This window comes from Bactrocera dorsalis, chromosome 5 (assembly GCF_023373825.1).
Source record: "Bactrocera dorsalis isolate Fly_Bdor chromosome 5, ASM2337382v1, whole genome shotgun sequence".
In the NCBI taxonomy this organism is placed as follows: Eukaryota; Metazoa; Arthropoda; class Insecta; order Diptera; family Tephritidae; genus Bactrocera; species Bactrocera dorsalis.
The window spans coordinates 6,434,745-6,456,575 of record NC_064307.1 but is presented as its reverse complement, the minus strand read 5'-3'; the positions used below and the strand labels follow the sequence as shown (position 1 = coordinate 6,456,575).

At 37.3% G+C, this 21,831-nt stretch overlaps 3 protein-coding genes across 6 annotated transcripts in view; 1 reads left to right on the top strand and 2 right to left on the bottom strand.

Moving 5' to 3' along the window:
- LOC105233687 (eukaryotic translation initiation factor 5B) overlaps positions 1-15,904 on the bottom strand; it is a 53,926-nt gene extending 38,022 nt beyond the window's left edge. The window contains exons 1-4 of the mRNA XM_011215823.4: positions 15,507-15,904; positions 13,902-15,235; positions 12,383-13,838; positions 12,187-12,319 (exon numbers count right to left, since the gene is read on the bottom strand). Of these exons, the coding sequence (XP_011214125.1) occupies positions 12,187-12,319; positions 12,383-13,838; positions 13,902-15,235; positions 15,507-15,580 (2,997 nt within the window). The 5' untranslated portion in view covers positions 15,581-15,904. The remainder of the gene's footprint in view (positions 1-12,186; positions 12,320-12,382; positions 13,839-13,901; positions 15,236-15,506) is intronic.
- On the bottom strand, positions 2,239-11,900 carry LOC105233686 (ATP-dependent DNA/RNA helicase DHX36). Of its 4 annotated transcripts, none has more exons than XM_029548316.2 (3): positions 11,454-11,827; positions 11,296-11,400; positions 2,239-5,066 (listed from the first exon to the last, which is right to left on the bottom strand). In XM_029548316.2, the coding sequence occupies exon 3, from the start codon at positions 5,048-5,050 to the stop codon at positions 2,240-2,242; it is 2,811 nt and encodes a 936-aa protein (XP_029404176.1). In that variant the 5' UTR covers positions 5,051-5,066; positions 11,296-11,400; positions 11,454-11,827; the 3' UTR covers position 2,239. The 4 variants fall into 4 exon arrangements, 3 of the variants coding, with proteins under 3 accessions (XP_029404176.1, XP_011214122.1, XP_011214123.1); XM_011215820.4 differs by having other exon boundaries at positions 11,323-11,400; positions 11,454-11,825; XR_007422982.1 differs by lacking the exon at positions 2,239-5,066 and adding an exon at positions 5,073-11,216 and having other exon boundaries at positions 11,454-11,900.
- An 832-nt stretch (positions 15,905-16,736) lies between the features above and the next one.
- On the top strand, positions 16,737-20,696 carry LOC105233685 (probable RNA helicase armi). The gene is made up of 7 exons (XM_011215819.4): positions 16,737-16,941; positions 17,008-17,222; positions 17,286-17,714; positions 17,779-19,392; positions 19,450-20,091; positions 20,152-20,313; positions 20,391-20,696. Exons 1-7 carry the CDS (start codon positions 16,737-16,739, stop codon positions 20,694-20,696), a joined length of 3,573 nt encoding a protein of 1,190 aa, XP_011214121.2.
- The last annotated feature ends 1,135 nt before the right edge of the window (positions 20,697-21,831 follow it).

Below are 21,831 nucleotides of genomic sequence, written 5' to 3'. Positions count from 1 at the left end.
GTGTATGTTAGTAACAATAAAAAATTCCAAAAGAATATTACATTTTTTATATACATATATAAGAAAAAAATTGTCGAAAAAAGGGTTTTTTACCCGAGAAAACCCATGTAACCCCTTAATAAATGTAAGCACTGGTTAGTTATTTTCTGAAAATGGGGTAACAATACGAAAGCTACATGTGAAAATTACATTATTTAGCTCCCTACCATCTCTGCTGCTCCCCACTATGAAAAACTGCAATCCCGCGTGATGAGTGAGAAAACTTTCTTGTAATGTTGGAAAATTATTAATGAAAATAATTGCACTTTTTGCATGCAATAAGAAAATTCACCGCGTACATACATATGTACATGTAAGTAAGAGGTTCATTCATAAAATGCCCCCAAGCTTTCTAAAACCGGTGTCACACAAAGAGGCGATGGCATGAGCTACGAGAAGTGAATTTGGTCGTATGCGTAACTTGCTGGAGGACCGGCTCGCGAATACACAGTCGACGCAAAAATTAAATAACATAAATTTATTACTATTAGCGCGTCCTAAACGTTTGCGCAAAACTTCAAATCTAAAGCTTTTGTGTCGTTGTTGCTTTAGTGTTTTCGATGATGAAAATTACTCCGATTTTCAGGCGATTAGGCTTCAAAGAAAAAATAGGCAGAATCAAACGGAAAGGAAAAGCGAAAAGAGAGTTCTCTTTCTCTTGACCCTTGAGAGCACCTTAGCAAAGACCTAAGGTGTACTTTGAAAAGTTAGAATTTATCAGACTGATTGCATAAAACAAAAGAATATATGTATATATGTACATACATATATACAAAGCTTATGTTTATACATACTTGTATAAACAAAAAACGTGCACACATATTATCTAAATATTAGCCAATTACCTAATTTGTTTACACATATCTTATTTATACAGATGTTTGTATGTAGATGCTAATATGTGGCAATAAAAAAAGGCGTGCAAGCACAGGGAGGGCACACCAGTTGCATTTAAGTACATACGAGTATATGTATACATACATATGTATGTATGTATGAAGGCATTATTATTGGAATGGAAAATAAACACCTCGATAGAGAAAATTGAAAAGGATCGCGGAGAATTCAATAGCAATTTGATTTATCGAGGTGATAGACAGATTAAACAATTAGTGCAAAAATACTTGCTGCTGAAATAAACAAATACACTAAATGGTTAGTAAACATTTGCACCTCGTTTCATTTAATTAGAGTGATTACCTAACCTGAAATTCGCTGCTAGTCTTAAATTGCTTTGCATTTCAGATATACGAACATTTCATGCAGGTTCTTCGCTACACATTGTGACAAAAAAGTACACGGAAATTGTAAATAAAACGCAACATATTTAATTATTTATCAATATTTATTTAGTCGCCTTCAAAGTAATCCCCACCAGATGTAAATATAAATGTATTCCAGTCCCTGAAACGCTCTTAATAAGCATTTTTTGGGATGTACTTCAGCCCCTTAGCGAATTTTGTTTTACATATCTCGTCGATCGACTGAAAAGGGGTTCCACGGAGCGGCATTTCAGTGAATTCGTGATCAAAAATCTCCAGAGATACCTGCTTACGGTACTCGTTTTGAAAAAAAAATTTGCTTTATCGGGACGAGTCGAGCAAGAACGCCTTTCATACCCAAAACATCAACCAAAATTATTCGAACGGACTAAAGCTCTCTTGCCATCTCTCTAACACATATGTACCTGAGGAGTTTCAATAACCATGCCCTTCGCTCTTTTTTTAACATTTTTATCAGTTGAAGAGTTCGAAGGACTTCCAGAACGAGGCGTGTCTTCAACGATCTTCCGACCGTTTTTGATAAAACTGAATCACGTTTTCCAACACTCGCGCTCATATTTGGCAGAGGACGGTCCTACCAACTTAGCAAAATACATTTTTTTTAATGTCATTTACCCGGGGAATTTAATTGCTATTTTGGGGTACTTTTTTGTCACAATATACATTAGGGTGTCCATTATTTTCCATTTTGTTTTTTTGCAAATGTCTATTGGGGCTGCAGTTTTTGCTCTAAAAAAATTATGCAACAACTCTATAATTATTGTACAACTTTAACTGCCAAGCAATTAAATACAAACTCGGATGTTTTTATTGGCTACTCAAACTTTTCTTTATTAATTTCTCATATGCAATAAAAACGATAATGCCACTTTAACATTTTTGAAATCAAGGCCATTCAAGTATTCATACAATTGCGGTTATTGCTCTTCATCGGATGAGAGATATTGATCAGTGTAGTCGTACACATCGTCGAGTGATAGAAGGATATGGATGGCTTTAATGATGAAATCTTCACTAGTGTTTGGTTGGATTGGTGAAGGGTTTAGAGCACGCTTTTGCATAAGCCATTCCAAGCGCTTACGCAACTCCAACATCATTTTCGCTGTGCCGGGATCGCATTTGAAATAGTAAGTGCGTGCCACGGATATGTAGAACACTTTATGTTCGGTATAACCTGTTTCGACACCATCGCCGAATATGATCAGGGCCATGGGAAAGACCATGGTGGCATCCATGATGAAAACGCTTGAAGACTTTTGCTTTTGAAAGTAAACAAAATAGTGTGAATCAAAAGAAGCCTCATTACTATTCACAGAGGATGGGTGAAAACTGATGCGACGCTCCTCCGGTGTGGAGAGGTGATGTATAGCATTCACATGATTTTTGGTGCGACGCACTTTACTTAAAAATGCCATGTTTGGATAGAGCCCGGCTGCGATGATGGCGCGCAATAATGGAATATTGTTGGAATTCTCATTGGAGGTTTTCGCATTGCAACTGCCCGATTCGGTGAAGCTTGCTGCACGAAGTAAACTAGCGAATTGGCGCTTCATGTCCTCTAGCTGTTGCAGTGTGGCGATATTTAAGTAATTTTTATAACAAAAATCCCGTTCTGAACCATCTTGCAATGACTCGCGATAGTTGAGCATCACATTGTCGATTAACAGATGGTCACTTCTCTTGTTGGCCGAGAGATCACGTTTAACTCGATCAACGTCCTTCTCTTTGCCAAGCGGCGTATAAAATGGCGATTTGAATGAGAGTCCTGCCGCCACTGTGGTAATGGGATCCATACAGCGAAATAGCGCCGCCATAACAAGCATCTTACCGATTTGTGGATCGACTGGTAAACGTGCCAAATGCATGCCCAGTGGTGTTAATGTACCTTCCGCATCCAAAGCATTGATGCGTTTCAACAAATTTATACCATTCGTAATGGCTTGATTGTCAGGCGGCGACATGAGGGTATTCAAAAAATGGTCCACATCTTTTATGTGCAACATTTTCAAATTCAATATGGTGGATTCTAGTTTGCTCCGCTTTATCTCGGGTACCAGATGGTCGATCATTGTTTTTTCGCGTGCGCGACTAAATAGATTATAACAAATGCCGGGTTGGACACGTCCAGCTCGACCTCTGCGTTGCTGTGAATTGGCTTTTGTTACCCAAGTCTCTTCCAGTGTCTGCAAATTAGCCTCGACATTATAATTATTCGTCTTCATGCGTCCGCAGTTGATCACGTAGACCACATCGTCAATGGTGACCGAAGTCTCCGCCACTGTGGTGGAGAGTATGATTTTTCGTATTCCAGGTGGGGAGGGCTGAAAAATGTTCTTCTGAAACATTGTTGGCATCATTGAGTGCAGAGGATACACCTGTATTTTGCGGGAGTAACGCTGGCCTATCGGCAAGGTGGGGTTCAGCAGGATCGAATTAAGTTTAGAGATTTTATCATAGCCCGGCAAGAAGACCAAAATAGCGCCAGGTGGCTTGGTATCACAAATGTAGAAAATTAAGTGCTCTATAAATTGCAGATTTTCGCAACCCTCAGAGTCAGTGCAACGTAAGGATTGCAGCACTTGGGAATCATATTTGTCCTTGATTTGTCGTAAATATGGCTCTATCATTGCCGTGTATGCAAAGTCGTTAGCATTCTGGCGGTTAAACTGTTTTCCATGTTGCCGCGGTTTATTTTTTGCACACTCGTGTGGATTATTTCGAAAACGCGTGAATCCAGTCTCTTGTATAATATCTTCCAAATAATTCACCTTAACCGGAAACATGGTGCCTTCGATGTATATCGTGCAACAGTTATTGAAATAGGTGCTGAATTCCTGCTCCGAAACTGTAGCACTCATTAGTATAACCTTGAGATTGGGCCGGTGGGGCAATACGATTTTGAACAAGGCCAATAGTAAATCTGTCTCGACACCACGCTCATGTATTTCATCTATGATAACAACATTAACGGTGTTCATCAGTGGATCAGTTTGCAGTTTTTGCAGTAGCACGCCGGTGGTGCAGTACAAAATGGAGCCATTGTCACGTGGTAATTCACTCTCCAAACGTATTTGATAGCCAACCGATACACCCAATTTTTCGAGCCGCTCGTAGGCTACACGCTCGGAAACCGTTACCGCGGAAATACGACGCGGTTGCGTGCACACCACATGACATTGCGAACCACGATTGTTAAAGATGTAATCATCCAAAATGAGTTGTGGTACCTGCGTGGTCTTACCACATCCGGTGCTGCCTACAATTAGTAGCACTTGATTTTCTTTGATCGCTGCCAATATGCGTTCACTTTGCTTCATAGTCGGTAATTTTAGACGTTGCTCATATCGCTGTTGAAACTCTGGATCACGCTCCTTTGCCAACACCTCGGATTTGTAGCGTTGATTTTGGAATTCATTGTCCTGTAGCTCCACACTGGCCGACTTGGTACTGATAATGAAATCTTCGAAATCGGCGCATAGCAAATGCCGAAATTGTGCCTCAAAATCTTTCAACACCTTCTCATCCTCACAGCTTTGCTCGAATCGACGTAAGCTCTCTTCAACCTTGGCCAACACGGTTTGGGGAACACTCACGCATGGACCCAATTTAATCGTCGGCGTGTCTGTCTTTGATTGTTTCCTTTTCGATAGGTTGCGATAGAACATTCCGATATCGCGCCCACGCATTCCAGGCGGATGACGAGGACGATCTCTGACATTGCGATCCATTTCTGATTGCTCAAATCTGCAAAGAGCGTATTTTTACGTACACACACAAATAAATTTTGTAAATCAAACAAGAAAAATGGCGAAACAAAAAAAAATACCAAAATTTACAAAACGAAAATTTTCCTAACAAGAAATTTTTCTTAACAAAAATTGTCAGCGAAGTCAGTAAGTGATGTAAATAGAAATTACAAAAGTGATATAGGATATGAGTTGCCAATGGACAAAAAATTCCCCAAGATCTAAAACTAAAAACATTAGACACAAACCATATACAAAGTATATTCAACCTAAGCCTGCAATCGTTCAAACAACCTCACAATAACTGAAAAGCAAATTATTTTTCCTTTGAAAAAATCTCGGCTCATACATAACTCAATAGGCTTCCAACCTTAGCTTCTGAGAAAAACGAGAACGAAATTCGTAAGCCAGAACTAATGGACTTTATAGAAATTACACGCATTAAGAGAATTGTATTAAACACGATAGTGCGAACAAAAACTGATCAGCGGACACATGTGCAGTGACACACAATTATGGTACGCACACACATCCACAGATGAGTATGAGTGTAAATTGTTACAAGGTTGTCCCCCACAATCAGCAAACAACTTTCAGATTAGAAAACACCTCACCAACTGGGCACACATACTTTTTTGATGATGCACAAAAAATAATTGTTTGCGCTCGAATGTACTCGTATTTTGGTTTTTGTTTATTTGAGGAGCAAATTGAACGCCTGCCAGACGGTAATGAGACACTAGACCACTTCACTCCTCACACATTCCACATTCATTCATTCATTAACTAAAATTGATTCATTAAAATCTGGGAAAGGCTTCTGCGTATGCTTTGCATTGGCCTTTAGCTGCACACATGCAAGCATGTACCCAATGTGTGTACGAGTATACATATGTATGTGTATGTGCGTGCGTATGTGCAATACATTGAGAACAGCGCCAAAAAAGAAATCATTCATTATGCGAGTATTTTAGGAAGTCAATGACACTTTTCACGCTAATTTCATTTACATTTGTTTAGTTTAGCATTTATTGGCTAGCTAAAGCTGTATTCCGTCGAACGTTTTCATAGGAGCTTTTTAGTGCTGCTCATTCATCGCCATCGGCGAATGTTTTGATGCTGTTCGTTGTTGGCAACGACTTATCGGCCACCTAATTGGCAATGGAAACCTTAAATGCGCGATCGAATTATTTAAATACGGTATTTATACATTGTATATATATTGTATGACACAATATGTTATGATCAAATTTGACCAAAACTAGTCCTTTTGGACAGCGCGTACAAATTAATCGATACATATGTAATTTTTTTTTAGATTGATACAAGCTTTTTTATGTTCGTGTGAAGTTTGATCTTCATATGTCAATTAGTATTAGGCAGCTGTTTGTTTACGACGAGAACAGGTCAATGTTTTGGGTGTGAAATGTGTCAATGCTTAAAAAAATACGTATAGGAGAGTACGCAAAACTTGATAACGGTCGGGTCTACGTAAGCGGAACGGTCCCGAATTTTCTTTTTTTCTGATGTCACAACATCAAAACCATCCTATACTTGAGAAGGTAGCTGAGGACGCCACATTCATCAAACGCATCATTACTGGTGATGAGATGTTCATGAATATGAGGTCGAAAATGTCCAAGAATCTAGCGAATTGCGCTCAAAAAATGAGCAGAAACTGAAAATCCAAAATTAGCTGAGGCTATTCTCCTACTCCAGCCGAGGCTTAAAACATGCTTGCATTGGTTCAAGAACCTGTTTTGAAGGCGATGCTGAAGATTTGTATTATTATTGAATTATTGTTTCTTATACCAAATATATGATATTTGTTAACGTCCCTGCCAACAGTTTTAAGTACCAAAGTGTTAATTTGCTACTATTCAGGAGTTACTACTTCCTGCTCTTCAGTAATAAAACTATATAAGTATGATGCTTTGAAATCTTTAAGACCCAATACAATGAATAATTAGCTTCATTTTTAATCAAGAAATTATACCTGACTAACAATTTAATCTGCAACTCATAGGTATATTTGTATAGGTAATTATGTGGAATACACTAGATTAAAGGTAACTTCATTCATAATAAATTTAAATATGTACATTTGTAATATCGCCCACGCCACTTTATAAACCGTGTGAAGAGACTATAAGCAATGTGTCGGTCAACCCACTCAATAACATCAACAACAAATACAATAATGCATTACTATGAATGAGTTATCCACGCCAGTGAAGCTGCGCATCTAATTAGCATGAGACTATGGCTGAAATACTCATGCAGGTTTCTTTTATTTACGATATTTGAATATTTGTGTAATAACTTTTGAAATTACTAGCTGATACATATAAAACTACACGTGAATTATGAATATGTAGATTGAATAAATTATGCTGTTTAGTTGTAGGGCGTGAGTACTACGCTGGCAACTCGCCCTGAGAGAAAACAAATGCCTCGATCGGGGGCAGTGTTTCGAAATATCAACTTTCTGCGCAAAATTCGTGTACTTTTTAGATTAGTGAATTAATATTGTTTATCGAAATAACCCTCATAAAACCCCATTAGCCATTGAATATGAGCTTGCAACAGAATTATCATAACAATTACACTACTCAACAAATTTGAAGGAAAATTTTGTGACTCATGAGCAAAGAGGTTTAATTTGAGATTAGAAATTTTCCACCAGGTATAGATATTTTTGTCATTTTAGTAAATGGATGTGGTTTGACCCCCACACCCCTTGATTGCAACATAAAAATCCTACGTGTTGGGAAATTTGCACAACAATTTTCGATTTTAGCAACCCAGACTTAGCAAGAATCAGCCGGTGAGGTTAGAGTCGAAAAATTACAGTAAACTTGTATTTCTAATGTTGCATTAGCTGTGCTTTGAAAGTGTAATTTCTATAATTTTTACACAATTTTGCCGTTCAAAATTTCTTACAGGGTATCGCTAATGACTTTTTTCTCAACCTGTTCCTTATAGTTTAGGTAGGGTTGCGTTGGCGTAGGCTGAAAAAATAGCAAGACCACAATATTATTTTTCATTATTTTCGGTTATACAAGTTTCCATTTATTGCGCTTTTCGACGAGTTCACATACATTTTTAGTAAACTTATGCAAATATGGTTGAATACGCCGAATAGTAGTTTAGTGGGAATTTAAAAAAAAAAAAACTTCTATGGGTGACAAGTATACAGTATGTGTTGTGAGAAATATGTTGAATTTATATATTTTAGCATTTTTAAACAATTTGTATAATATTGATTTGGTAAATCAGCTTTCAGATGGAACATATATTAATTATTTCGTGAAAATAAATATGTATGTACATAAGTTTATATATATAGGGGAAATAAAGATCGAACAAACAGACTGAAGCGATCAAATAGGTATACACGTTTCATTAATTTACGAAGGTATCCACAAGCCACGTGGTGTTGAGCTCTTATTTAGTGACTTACGCCCTTTTAATACGCAAATTAAATTTTGTTTTATCATTGCATCGATATACTCAAAAACTCGAGTAAGGTAAACTAGAAAGTTAAATTAGCCACTTTTTTTGTTAAATTATAACAAATTTGGTTTGTTGGTAGAATAAATATTCAGAATCGCATTGATCGCATTGCCACCAACGCGACGACCCACTTTTGTAATTTTAGACTTTTCTGCGTTGCTTTGATATGAATTTTACTAACTTCCGGTCACATTTCCGTCCAAAATATGGACATAAGTGTGTTCGTATGGATATTTGTATATTCATATATAAATATGTATTTATGTATACATGAGTGCAAGTGCTACTCGCATTAATTGATTGGCACACATGCACCGTTAGCAATATAAACAGAATATACACAGTGTGTTAATTTGTGTTTTTTGCATTTCATGAGAATTTTAAAAAACGACAAGTAAGCAAATATTTATTTTTTATTTTAAATTAGGTTAATTATCAGCCTTCTCTTCACCATTTTTCGAGGAGACTTTTTTATTTTGAATTTACTATAGTCACTAAATAAACATGTTTGTTAATTATTCTTTAATCAGCCAGAAATTATGGCATTCGAACGAATCGGTAAGGATAGCCGAGAATTAATAAGTTAATTCGTTTATTTTTTTTTAAATTCAATAAATGTTAATTTAGACCTTAAACCGTAATTTCAAATAAATATATTTTTATTGGCAATATTCAAACAGTCCCAACGCATAGCGGAACACATGGGACAAACATGTAATGTGAAAAGTCGTTTCCGCGACATAACCAGAAGGGATGCGAATTTTAAATTCAATAGTATACCTCAAAATTATTGGTTTTTTACCGCTATAACAACAATAGTTGAAGTATAAAATGGGGAGGTGGATAATATATTATGAAATTTGCGTGAAGCTTCATGTAATAAGACCTACAAAATCAGGTTTGATCGCTTATATTCATAACATGTATATTATGCTTCAATGAGAGAATATACAGACTCACATCCCAATACGTCGACAACCGATTTGGAGAACGTTTTATGGTAGGTATGCCGTTACAACAATAACAACAACAATCTTTTTCGATTTTTACTCCTCATGATAACACTCTTTACTTTTCAAAAATGTATTGGATTTTATTAAAAGCTCAAATAACTCTCTATTTTCTTACTACTATTATAAATACAATTTGACCACTTGAAAAAGGATGCTACAATTCGGAATTAAATGTTAATTTAATTAGACTGCTGTAATTGTCAATTGGATTAGTGTCTTGCAATCAAAGCATTATAATATATTATAAGCATTTTTCGGATTATACGGGACAATTCCAATTACACATTAAGTTTTTTGAAATAACAAGAACATTTTCACTTAAGAATTAGCAATATGGCCCTTCTCTCAAAACAAATATTAATTTGTATGTCACCCTGGTTATGTTAGCCGCGAGATTACGGCACTAACTATATGTAAATAACAATTGGCTATCATATATATTTTTTTAACCATATTTATTACTTTCAGTACTGATCAACTCTATTCTCATATGCGATAAACCTTATTGATATGAATGACATTTTCGAAACCGAATGGAAAAACAGATGAAGTTCCTTCGCATCCTAGTGAGAGCTCTCTAAACTTCTTAAAGCTGAAAATAGCCAAACCTATTTATCCGAAGATTAAAGCCCACCGTCAACAAACTGATTGGTCCTTATCAGTGCGGCATTAGACCTGGCAAATCAACAACCGACCAGATATTCACCATGCGAAAAATCTTGAAAAAAAACCCGTGAAAGGAGAATCAACACACGCCACCTCTTTGTCGATTTCAAAGCTGCTTTCGGCAGCACGAAAAGGAGTTGCCTCTTTGCCGCGTTGTCTGAATTTTGTATCTCCGCAAAACTAATACGGCTGTGTGAACTGACGTTGAGCAACACCAAAAGTTCTGCTTTCTCCAGACTGGACAAGGAAGCAAAACAAATGGGTCTGACAGTGAACGAGGGCAAAACGAAATATCTGCTGTCATCAAACAAACAGTCGTCGCACTCGCGACTTGGCTCTCACGTCATTGTTGACAGTCATAACTTTGAAGTCGTAGATAATTTCGTCTAACTTGAAACCAGGGTAAACACCACCAACCATGTCAGCCTGGAAATCCAACACAGGATAACTCTTGCCAACAGGTGCTACTTCGGACTGAGTAGGCAATTGAGAAGCAAAGTTCTCTCTCGACGAACAAAAACCAAACTCTATAAGTCACTCATAATTCCCGTCCTGCTACATATATGGTGCAGAAGCTTGGACGATGACAACAACTGATGAAAAGACGTTGCGAGTTTTCGAGAGAAAAGTTCTGCGGAAGATTTAGGGTCCTTTGCGGATTGGCCACGGCGAATATCGTATTCGATGGAACGATGAGCTGTACGAGATATACGACAACATTGACATAGTTCAGCGAATTAAAAGACAGCGGCTACGCTGCCTAGGTCATGTTGTCCGGATGGACGAAAACACTCCAGCTCCGAAAGTATTCGACGCAATACCTCCACTCCATTGGAAGGACCAAGTGGAGAAGAACCTGGCTTCGCTTGGAATATCCAATTGGCGCCACGTAGCGAAGAGAAGAAACAACTGGCGCGCTGTTGTTAACTCGGCTAAAATCGCGTAAGCGTTGCCTACGCCAGTAAAGAAGAAGATTGATCCGAATAAAAAAGCAAAACCAAATAAACAAAACTGCAAGAAAAATCAAAATACCAGATAACACCAACAAAGTAAATTTACAATTGTTTGCTGGAAGCCCAATCAATATGTCAGGTTACTTCGAAGTTTATGTCCAAAGGCTTAAAGCAGATACCGCACCTGTGCATAAAATAAAGATTATCACGTAAATTACGAATACTTTATAAACTCACACTAAATTTAAATTAAATGCTTAATGGCAGAAAATTATTTTCTTTCAATTTCAGCAGCACATTTCGCTCAAATCTCTTTGTAAAAAGTCAGACTGTTATACAGTGTTATAAACAGCTGATTATTGTGTACGTATCCATCAGTGATGCCACTTTCTTAATACAAAAGTCAATTATTAACAGGTATTGAACGTACCCTTTACGAATAACGATATATCTTTAATTATACCATTATGAAAGTCCCAAAATTCATTTTTAGATCTAAACGCCTGCTAAAACAAAATTTAATTTATAATCGAATTATGTATGCATATTATTTTAATTATATTAGATTTTGTAACTAAAACCATATGTAAAAAATTAACCGATAGGCTTTCCTAAAATCTAACTTATCAATATGTACTTCCGATTAATATATACTAATTTTTTCAATTGTATATTGTTTTAATATTAGAAGGTTATGGATGAATGTTATTTTTTTATAAAAAAAATATAAGAGCCAATTTCTCTATGTCTGATTGGCAGCTATCTGTCGGTGAGTTCTGGTTAAAAAAGGTATTTTAAATTTAAGGGGTCGTGGTAAATTCAACTATAACTTAACTGATAGATGGCTACTAACCAGACATTGAAGACGGGCCTAAGTCAAATATCTGCATTTTTACAATAATTAATACCGTTATATATGAAAAATGTTAAAAATATCAGTCATGTACACAACTTAGTATGTTAAACTTACCGGAATTTTAGACGTTCTTAAGAACTCTAGCAAAGCTTCTAACGAGCCCAGAGTGGAAGCTTGCACATACACACCAGTTTGCGCTAATTTTATATGACTTAAAGCGCTCTTTAAATCTTTCGCAACTTCTTCCCTGCAAACGTTTAAGGTTTCTTATTAATATAATCGAAAATAAAACTTATTACTAGGCAATTACTTGCAAATTTCCACTTCATCCGGTTTGTGTGCTATGAGCAGATTAATTCCAGCAATAGCCTTTTCTAAATCCTTTGCTGCAATTTTGACACCTTGTGCAGCCCTTACTTCTTTGTGTTCAATATAGGCATTCTTTACACGCAATTCTTTCATTGGTTGAGGCATGAGAAGCGAACGTATTTGAGTAACGATTGGACCATCTGTACCTGCCAATATCATCGTTTGACCTTCCCGAAGTTTGCCATTTATTAAAATCGCGTCGATGGTGGTGCCAAGACCCGGAATTGCCTTAACTTCCAATACTGTTGCCTGCAGCTCTTCTGAGTACATTAAACGTTTTGGCAACATCTTTTGGCAAAACTCCACAATTAGAAACAGTAAATTGCCCATACCCTCGCCAGTTATTGCACTGGTTGGGACCAATGAAACATATGTTTTGGGATCTGGATTTTCATAGAAAAGTGCAGCATTTAGACCTTGCTCAGCAAACTGGAGAATTACATCCTTCGAACGTTGCTTGAACTCAAGCTGTGTATTGGCTTGTTGTTCCTTTAGAACATCACGAACGTCTCGACGAGCCATCACCTTCCAATCATATAATCGATCAATTTTATTTAGTGCGACAATGAACGGACACTTCTTTTTTTTAAGTAAATTAATTGATTCGATGGTTTGAGGCTCCAGGCCGTGCATAATGTCTACCACCAAAATAGCAATATCACAGAGTGATGATCCACGATTTCTTAAATTACTGAACGATTCGTGACCAGGAGTATCGATGATCAGTAAGCCAGGCAACTTAAATTCGAAACTTGATGAATTATAAACAGGTTTAGTTTGTTCTTTTATTGCATCGATTGGAACATTTGTCGCGCCGATCTGTTGCGTAATACCACCAGCTTCGGAATCCTGCACATGAGTACGACGCAACTTGTCTAAAATTTTTGTTTTTCCCGTATCGACATGACCGAGTACACATACTACGGCGGCGCGCAAATCATCTACAGTACGCTTTTTCTCTGCATCATCCTGACGCTTTATAATACGAGCTTCAGCACGTAACCGACGAGCCTCCGCGTCATTAGTATTAATGGCTTCTTCTTTTTCAGATTCAGGAGCTGAACTTTCAGATTCACTTTCCGACTCTTCATCATCTTCAGATTCATCATCGGATGATTCTGCAGCATTGCCAGCTGAGCCCGAAACTGCAGCCTCTCCACCACTATTGGATTTTTCGTCATTATTTGTGGTAGTAGTAGTAGCTTGGGATGTATCGTCATCGCCATTTGCATCTTCTTCCGAGTCGCTGGCATCCCAAGACTCTTTAATAACTTCCTTCTTTTCAGATGACTCTTGTTGAGCATTTGCAGCTGCGGCGGCTTCCTCAGCAGCTTTGGCTTCAGCTTCAGCTTGTTCGTCTTTGGCAGGACCTTTCTTCTTTGGACGAATGCGTGTACCTACAAAAAAAATCATGATACTATAAGATGCAAGATCATCAAAAAAAAAACAATGCGATTTACCTAATCTTGTTGGCCTCTTCTCAGTTGGATCGGGTATTTCGAGTCCTTGGGCTTTCAAAGCTTCTAACATAGCTTGCGCTCTTGCTCGTTCTTCTTTCTGTTTCTTGGTAAGAAGTTTGCCTTCTGCCTTAAGTCGGGCTTTTCTTTCCGCTTCTTTTTGCTTCTTCTTTTCTTTGCGCTCAGCTTCCAGCCTTATGGCTTCCAAGCGAAGACGCTCACGTTCTTCTTCTTGCTTTAACCGTTCTTCTTCCAATCGTTGCTGTCGCTCTTCTTCCTCTTTAATTTGTTTCAAACGTTCCTGCATAGCAGCCACCATAGCCGCGGACATTCCTTTCTTTTTACTATCCTTCTTCGGTTCTTCATCTTCGGTCTTTTTATCCTTTTTACCTTTTTTCTTGTTCTTTTTATCCTTTCCCGACTCTTCTTCTGCAATCGCACCGGAGTCTTCATTACCCACACCACTAGCTCCTGATTGAGGTTGTACCTCTTTATCTTCAGTCTTTTCTGCCAAATTTACAGCTTCAGTTATTTCCTCTACATTTTCCAATACTTCCGACTTCGTTTGTGGTGGCCCTCGTTGTTTAGCCAAAGCTGCCTCTCGTTTTTGACGCTCCTTCTTTTCTCTTTTCTTTTGTGCAGCGGTTTTAACTGTACCTCCTTCCTCATCATCATTACCACCACCAGCAGCTTCATCTGCTTCAGGTGCCGAAATTTCAACAGCGCTTTTCTGTGGTTTGCCTTTATTTTTCTTCTTCTTGGTAAATTCCTCGTCGTCCAAATCATCGGGAGCAACCACATTTGTGGTGGTTGTTGATGTCTCCCCCGCATATTCAGCTTGAAGTTCTGCTAAGATTTGATCTAAATCTTCTTCATCATCTTTTCCCCTTTTGGATTTTTTACCTTTTTTACCGGCATTTTTGTTTTCTTTTTTTGACTGTTTAACTGGCTCATCTTCCTCCTCTAACATTTCAATATCCTGTGGGTTAGCTTCATAATCCTCATCATCGTCGTCTGCGGCCAGTAGTTCGAAAGCAGATTTCTTTTTATTACCTTTTTTGGATTTTGCTGGTGCTTCTTCTTCCTTATTGCCATCGGCTACTTCATCATCTGAATCAATCTGATTTGACTTGCCTTTGTTTTTGGACTTTCCTTTCATTTCTAACTTCTTAACACCAGTTGTGATGCTATCCACTTCATCTTCTGCCCCTTCTGAATCTTTTCGATTTTTCTTATTCTTTTTTGTCGATTTTTGTTGATTCTTCTTGTTTTTTAGGCTTACATTGTCCTGCTCGGCATCGGAATCAATGTTAGCTTCTTGAAGTTCAGTTTGATCCCTAGAAGTTTACGCGAAATATAATTAATTTGTTAACCAAAGCTTATATTTATAAAATGTTTAAATACAAAAAACTCATATATGCACTCGTATATTCGCATAGCGTAAATATAACTTTTAACGACTCAAGCAGATTTGACAACGCAGCAAATTTCCCCGCACACTTCTTTCAGACACCAGACAAACATGTTTTTAGCCGTTATTAAGGAGCCATAACCCTTTTAAAATATGCCTGGGCACTTCACCATATCAAAACATCCTGGTGCACTTACATTTCATCACCGGACGATACACCTCCAACCGCGCTGGTTGCTATCTCTTTCTTGCCCTTTTTAGCCTTAACCATTTTTCCTCGCGCAATTTCAACACGTTCAGCCGCCGCCGCTCCACGTAAATGCAAACGAAATAACTCCGCGATTCAGTCAACTTTACTGCTGTTGCGATCTCCTGCTATACACTGTTAACTATTTAAAACGTTAAGTGTTTCTTTCAATCGATTTTCTAAACCAAATTTACAACACTTTTTCTTCAAGTTAATTTAAAAATATTGTTTCAAATATTTTGCAAATAACAAAGCCAGAAGAAATGCAAAGCACGTAACTCGGTTAAAGAAAAGTGTGGTCAGAGCAGAGAACGTACATCCAATTGGATGGTGTGTCGTATTTTGACATTTGTCGCAGCAACTGAAATATACACTAGAAGAAAAAATTTTAAATGGTTTTAACACAGGCTGATTGGGGGAATTGTTTATTTTTTCATATCAAATACTTACATGTATCTATATGCATGCACTTAAAATAAAAAACAAATATTAAAGTATTAAGCTTCATTCAGTTTCAAATGAGAAACAATTAGTGTTTTTAAAAATATAAAGATATTATTTTGATTCAAAATCTACATAGTTAAATAAACGTCATGAAGGGTATTAGTTTGGCACCCTATGTTTGAATTCAGCTTATTCATTTATAGAGTTTTAACATTTCATTTTCCGGCTTCTTTTTTGATAAACGCCGATTTGAAAATTGTTGAGATCTGTTGAACTTTTGTTTCCACGCTAACTCTTAACTTGTAAAAACGTGAGTTGTTTTTTGTATCATGCACCAGCCTGGAAATATTACTGAAGAATTACCGAGTACATCTGAAACTGCAATTAGTGGAGAGGTAAGCGCACAAATTTAGCAAAAAGGAATTGTTTCAAGTGTTTATTCATGCAGGTGAAGAAACCGGAGACCCAAACGGATAAAACCTTTTCACGTTGTCATTCAATAGTGCTAACAGAAGACGACTATAAACAAACAATTTCTGACTCTTATCAAAAACGTTTACAAAACCTCCGCAAAGAATTAAATTATATAAGTGAGACAGACTGGATGTACGAATCCGCAGACAGGAAGGCGCTATAATCACTTAAATAATACTAAAGATTTCTTCCAAGTTTTAGACACACAATTTAGATATACAAAATAAAAATGTTGTCCTTTTTTAAAAATTTGTGGGATTCTATGGATGCTGAGAAGCAAAAACGTTTACTTGCGGAAAAACTAGAAGAGGAGCAGAGACATTTGGACACAGAAATTGAAAAAGAAGAAAATGAAAAAATCAAAAAGGGTGAGAATTTTAACATGCAAAATGTGTTAAGATCTATTAACGCACCGCAAAATGGTACTTTATCTAGTAATGATGCGGATAAATGTTTTCAACGACTTGGTAAGTCTTTGGAGAACGAAAATATTGCTTTATTTAATTAACGGTTTATTTATATAATTTTTTTAGGTGTTATAACATCGTTAAAAAGCAACCATGGTACAATTGATCATGCAATATTTTTTGAAATCGAAGCGGCTGGAGGATTGGCAAGCGAACTTAAGGTCGGCTGTCACGTAAAATATTTGGCATATCAACAAGTTCATAGTGACCATATAAAAGTGGTGCAAATCAATGAAGTTTCCGAACTGTTTTGGGACGAATCAATGCCAACCACTGAGAAGGTTTGGGAGCTTATTTTATATAAATAAAAATAAATAATGTATATTTTCTTATTTCTTTTTAAGATTGAGCAGCAAATAGCTGAATTACGCAATGAAAAGCCGACGTTCTTCAATACACATCAAAGAAATATTCTTGGACTTATAATGGAGCGTAAACCAAGTGCTATTGTCGTGGACACCGAACACAAACTGATGAACATTAATTTAGACACAATAGAAATAGATTTTATACCACAAGCTGGTGATCGTGTATACATCTGTTGCAACGTACAAAGTGATGAGCATTTCGTGAATCGACAAGGTGAAATACTGCAAGAGGTAAGTGTACATCCCGCTCGTCTACTAAAACAAGAAAAATGCGAAGTTCGACGTTTAAATACCGACTGGGGTGTACTAAATAATGATTGCTATTTCACCTTGGATGTTGTGCCTAATGCTTGTAAGCTAGACGTCGGCGATATAGTTTTGGCAGATCTGATCGAATGTGAACGCGTAAGAACACATACGTAAAAAAGTGGGATACAATTTTTTAATTAAAAATTTTAAATATCTCCAGGATCCATACATCTGGCGTTGTGTTAAATTATCCCTATTGGAACGTAAATCACCACAAGTAACTACACCCTCCAAAGCAGGAACTACATCTAACGGTGAAATACCTTCAGACATGAACTCACGTAAAGAAAGTAATCATGCAATCACTGTTTCTGACGATGCACGTTGCATTTTTTCCTCAACCTTTCAGACCAAACGTATAGAAATGGTCATTAAGAATAATATAGAACGAAATATGCGTGTACTTTCCATTGATTTTTTGGGACGCCGACGAGATTCACAAGTGAAACTTGTAGATCCCGAACACGATAATACCGCGTTTGAGATCCCAGGTCACAGTAGTCGCGCATTAGTTTTCGAAGTAGAATCGAAATTTTATGGAGAATCGCGTGAATTTTTTGTTATTAAATTTGAAAAATTTCGCGTGAAGCGTTCCATTTCAGTAGTAGTTTGTGAGACCGAAGTTGAAGCGGAGGCCGCACTGGCTCAACCTAATCATAGCACAATAAACGGACTGAACGGTGGTGTGCAAAATCTACGGCAGCGCTCTCGCTATTACGCCAATCAAGTGTGGTCGAACAAAGGCGAAGTCATACCAGGTGTAGGCTTGGCAACAAAGCGCCGTTTTCTATCACTTAGAATCGCCTATTATGAGGTGCCCGAACGGTTGCGTAATGCTTATTTGACATCGACGAGCCGTCAAGAAATGATAGACAGCGTGGAAAACATGTTTCCTTGTTTGAAAGAAGAGCTGAACATAAAGAACTATACAATACGATTCCAAACATTAGTATTTCTGGAAGAAATCGAATATTTTGTAAATTTTCGAAATTATGATAGAGAGAGAGCCCATTTCACACGCGACGGGGAATTTTTATCGCTTACTATAGAAAATCTATCTGAACGTCGACCGTCACTAGTTATCGGTGACACGGTACGCGCTATAAATCCGTGGAGTAATGATAACGATAAGCGTAGCTATGATGGCGTAATTCATAAAGTTCTCTTCAATCGTATATTGTTAAAATTTAACGAAGGATTTCAGTCCAAATATAACGGTGAAGATTTTCGTTTAGAATTTTATTATTCCCGATTTTCTTTTCGCAAGCAACACTTTGCAGTCAATCGTATAATAAAACATTTGGGGGAGCCATTTCTGTTTCCTTCACGTGTACACACGCGTGAGGAGCCACAACTTCAAATCGAATTAAACAGTGACGATAATCTTATGCTACAAGATAAACACTATCCATGGTTTAATCAGATGTTGAATCCAATACAAAAGCGTGCCATACGCAATATTTTGAGAGGTGAAGCTAAGAATATGCCTTATGTAATATTTGGACCACCAGGCACAGGCAAAACCATGACACTTGTCGAAACCATGTTACAGCTAATTAAGCTTATACCCAGTTCACGTTTACTTATTGGCACTCCCTCCAATGGATCAGCAGATTTGATAGCAACACGTCTAATAGAAAGTAAACAACTACAACCGGGAGATTTTGTCCGCTTAGTATCGCAGAATCAAATTGAAAAAGAACTAGTGCCGGAACATCTTATGCCTTATTGTGCTACCGTAGATATGGCTGCCGATGGCACTTGTGACGATTCGGTTTGTAGATACATTTACCCAAAGAGTACAACTTCCATAAAAGCTTTTCCTTTACAGATGATTGTGACTGAATCAGGCATGAAATTACGTTGTCAAATGAAATATCTCGGCCGTCATCGGATGACGATCAGCACTTGCACTACACTTGGTAATTTTCTGCAAATGGGTTTCCCAACTGGACATTTTACACATGTGCTCATCGATGAGTCTGGTCAGTGCACTGAACCTGAAGTGATTGTGCCCTTGTGTTTAGTTTCACAAACGCGCGGTCAAGTTATATTAGCCGGTGATCCACATCAGCTACCAGCTATAGTGATTAATCGGTTTGCAACGGATCGTGGCTTATCAATATCCCTACTTGAACGGATATTAGGTCGTACGCCCTATCTACGCGACGTGATGCGTTTCCCCGACACCTCCGGATTCGATCCACGCTTGGTCACCAAATTACTGTATAATTACCGTTCTTTACCCTCCATACTCAACGTATATAGCGAGTTGTTCTATGATTCCGAACTTCGACCAATGGTCAATGAAAAAAGTTCTCGTGAAGCTGAAATGTTAAAGAAACTTGATGTGCTTTTACCTCTCTCGGAGAAGCGACCTAAGTCACACGGAATCTTTTTTTATGGCACTCGCAGTGAAAATAAACAGGAATCCGATTCACCATCGTGGTTTAATCCACTGGAAGCGAGAAATGTACGGAGTTGTTTAGAATAAAACTATGGAAAAAAAAATAAATTTTTTCAACATTTTCAGGTGTTTTTGATGGCCATCAAATTATATCGTCAAGGCATTCAACCAGAAAATATAGGCATAATAACACCTTATTTGAAGCAAGTGAAGCATTTACGCACCCTTTTTATCGAAGCTGACATTGCTATGCCGAAAATCGGTTCCGTAGAAGAATTCCAGGGCCAGGTTTGTGCTTAGAGGATCTATTTAATTATTCAATATCGCTTCAATATCCTATTCACGGGCACTCTTTGAATTTACAGGAACGTGACATCATCCTTATATCTACAGTGCGCTCCTCACACAAATTTATCAACAGCGATCTGCGTCACTCTCTCGGTTTCGTACAAAGCGCCAAACGCATGAATGTAGCAATTTCGCGTGCACGCTACCTGATGTTCATATTTGGCAACCCACATTTGCTTTATTTAGATCATTGTTGGCGTTCCTGTATCAAATATTGCGTGGACAATGAGGCATATTTAGGTTGTGATCTGCCCGACGACTTTGATAGTAGACCCGAACTTAAGAAGGATGAGACGATATTGGATCAGGATGTTTCCAAGTAAAAAGTGATACAAAAATCTTATAGAATCTTTGCAAATAATTCGCAATGAAATACTTTTAATATATAATATGAGTAAGCTGACTTAAATGTCGTCTATCAAGTAGTTTGCTTTACGAAGTGAGAGAGTCCATATTCTCTCAAATTCATTATTACAACTGATTCACTATTTTTTTTTTTTATTTTAAAATACTTGGGATATTTGTAAAGAAATTCTGCTTGTAATCTGCACTAAGCACCAAGCATCATCCTGAAATCCTCGTATTTTGATTATAAATATAGTTATAACTCAGCAGAGACTAGTGTCTCATATATAACTGCTGTACGCGACTAATTTCAAGTCTGGGATCCCCCTAAAGAGAAACGATCTATACAGATATCCATGTTGTATTAATATCGGTGCTAATGCTGCACTCATTCAAAAAAATTAATTCATAGTTTTCACCGAAAAATTTATTTTTAACATGAATCCTTCTATTTTTACTTGTGAAATCAGTTGACGGACTAAACTGAGCAAATCAGTAATTCTACTGTTAATGACCTTCCTTACTTTGATATGAAAGCAATTTTTTTTGCTATATTTTCCTATCCTTCTTCTTAAAAAGTATAACCTTTTAAATATAACGGCTTGTAGCTCTTTACAAAACTCGTAAAGAATGCTTTCCATTGTTCCCATTTAAACATATCATGTGTTAATTAATTAGCAGAGTGATTTTGTTCATTTAATTTGAATGAACAATGTTACAAACGGATTCCGCTCTAATATTGAATTATATGTTCAATTTTCGGAGCAATGCTCTTAATCAAAGTTCCGTAAATTACAATTTAATGATTCGCAACTAACCATTGTGTTGATGTATGGTAAAGAGACTTTTGGGGATGTAACGGCAACTTTTGTTGTGAAAATCGGAATCGGTGCTCTTTCCTTTTGTCGTTCGGCTTCAATTCTTGCACTAGTTGAATTTTATAAGCACACCATCACAAGATCCTTCCCCACAATCTCCAATTGTTGCACGCGATGGCAAATGGACTTATTCGAGTCTACTTCGAATTCTGTTCTACAGTAGCAATAGCGTCTTCGGTGCGCATCATCCCTGAGAATATGAATTAAGGGGCTATACCAGTGTGACACTTTCAAA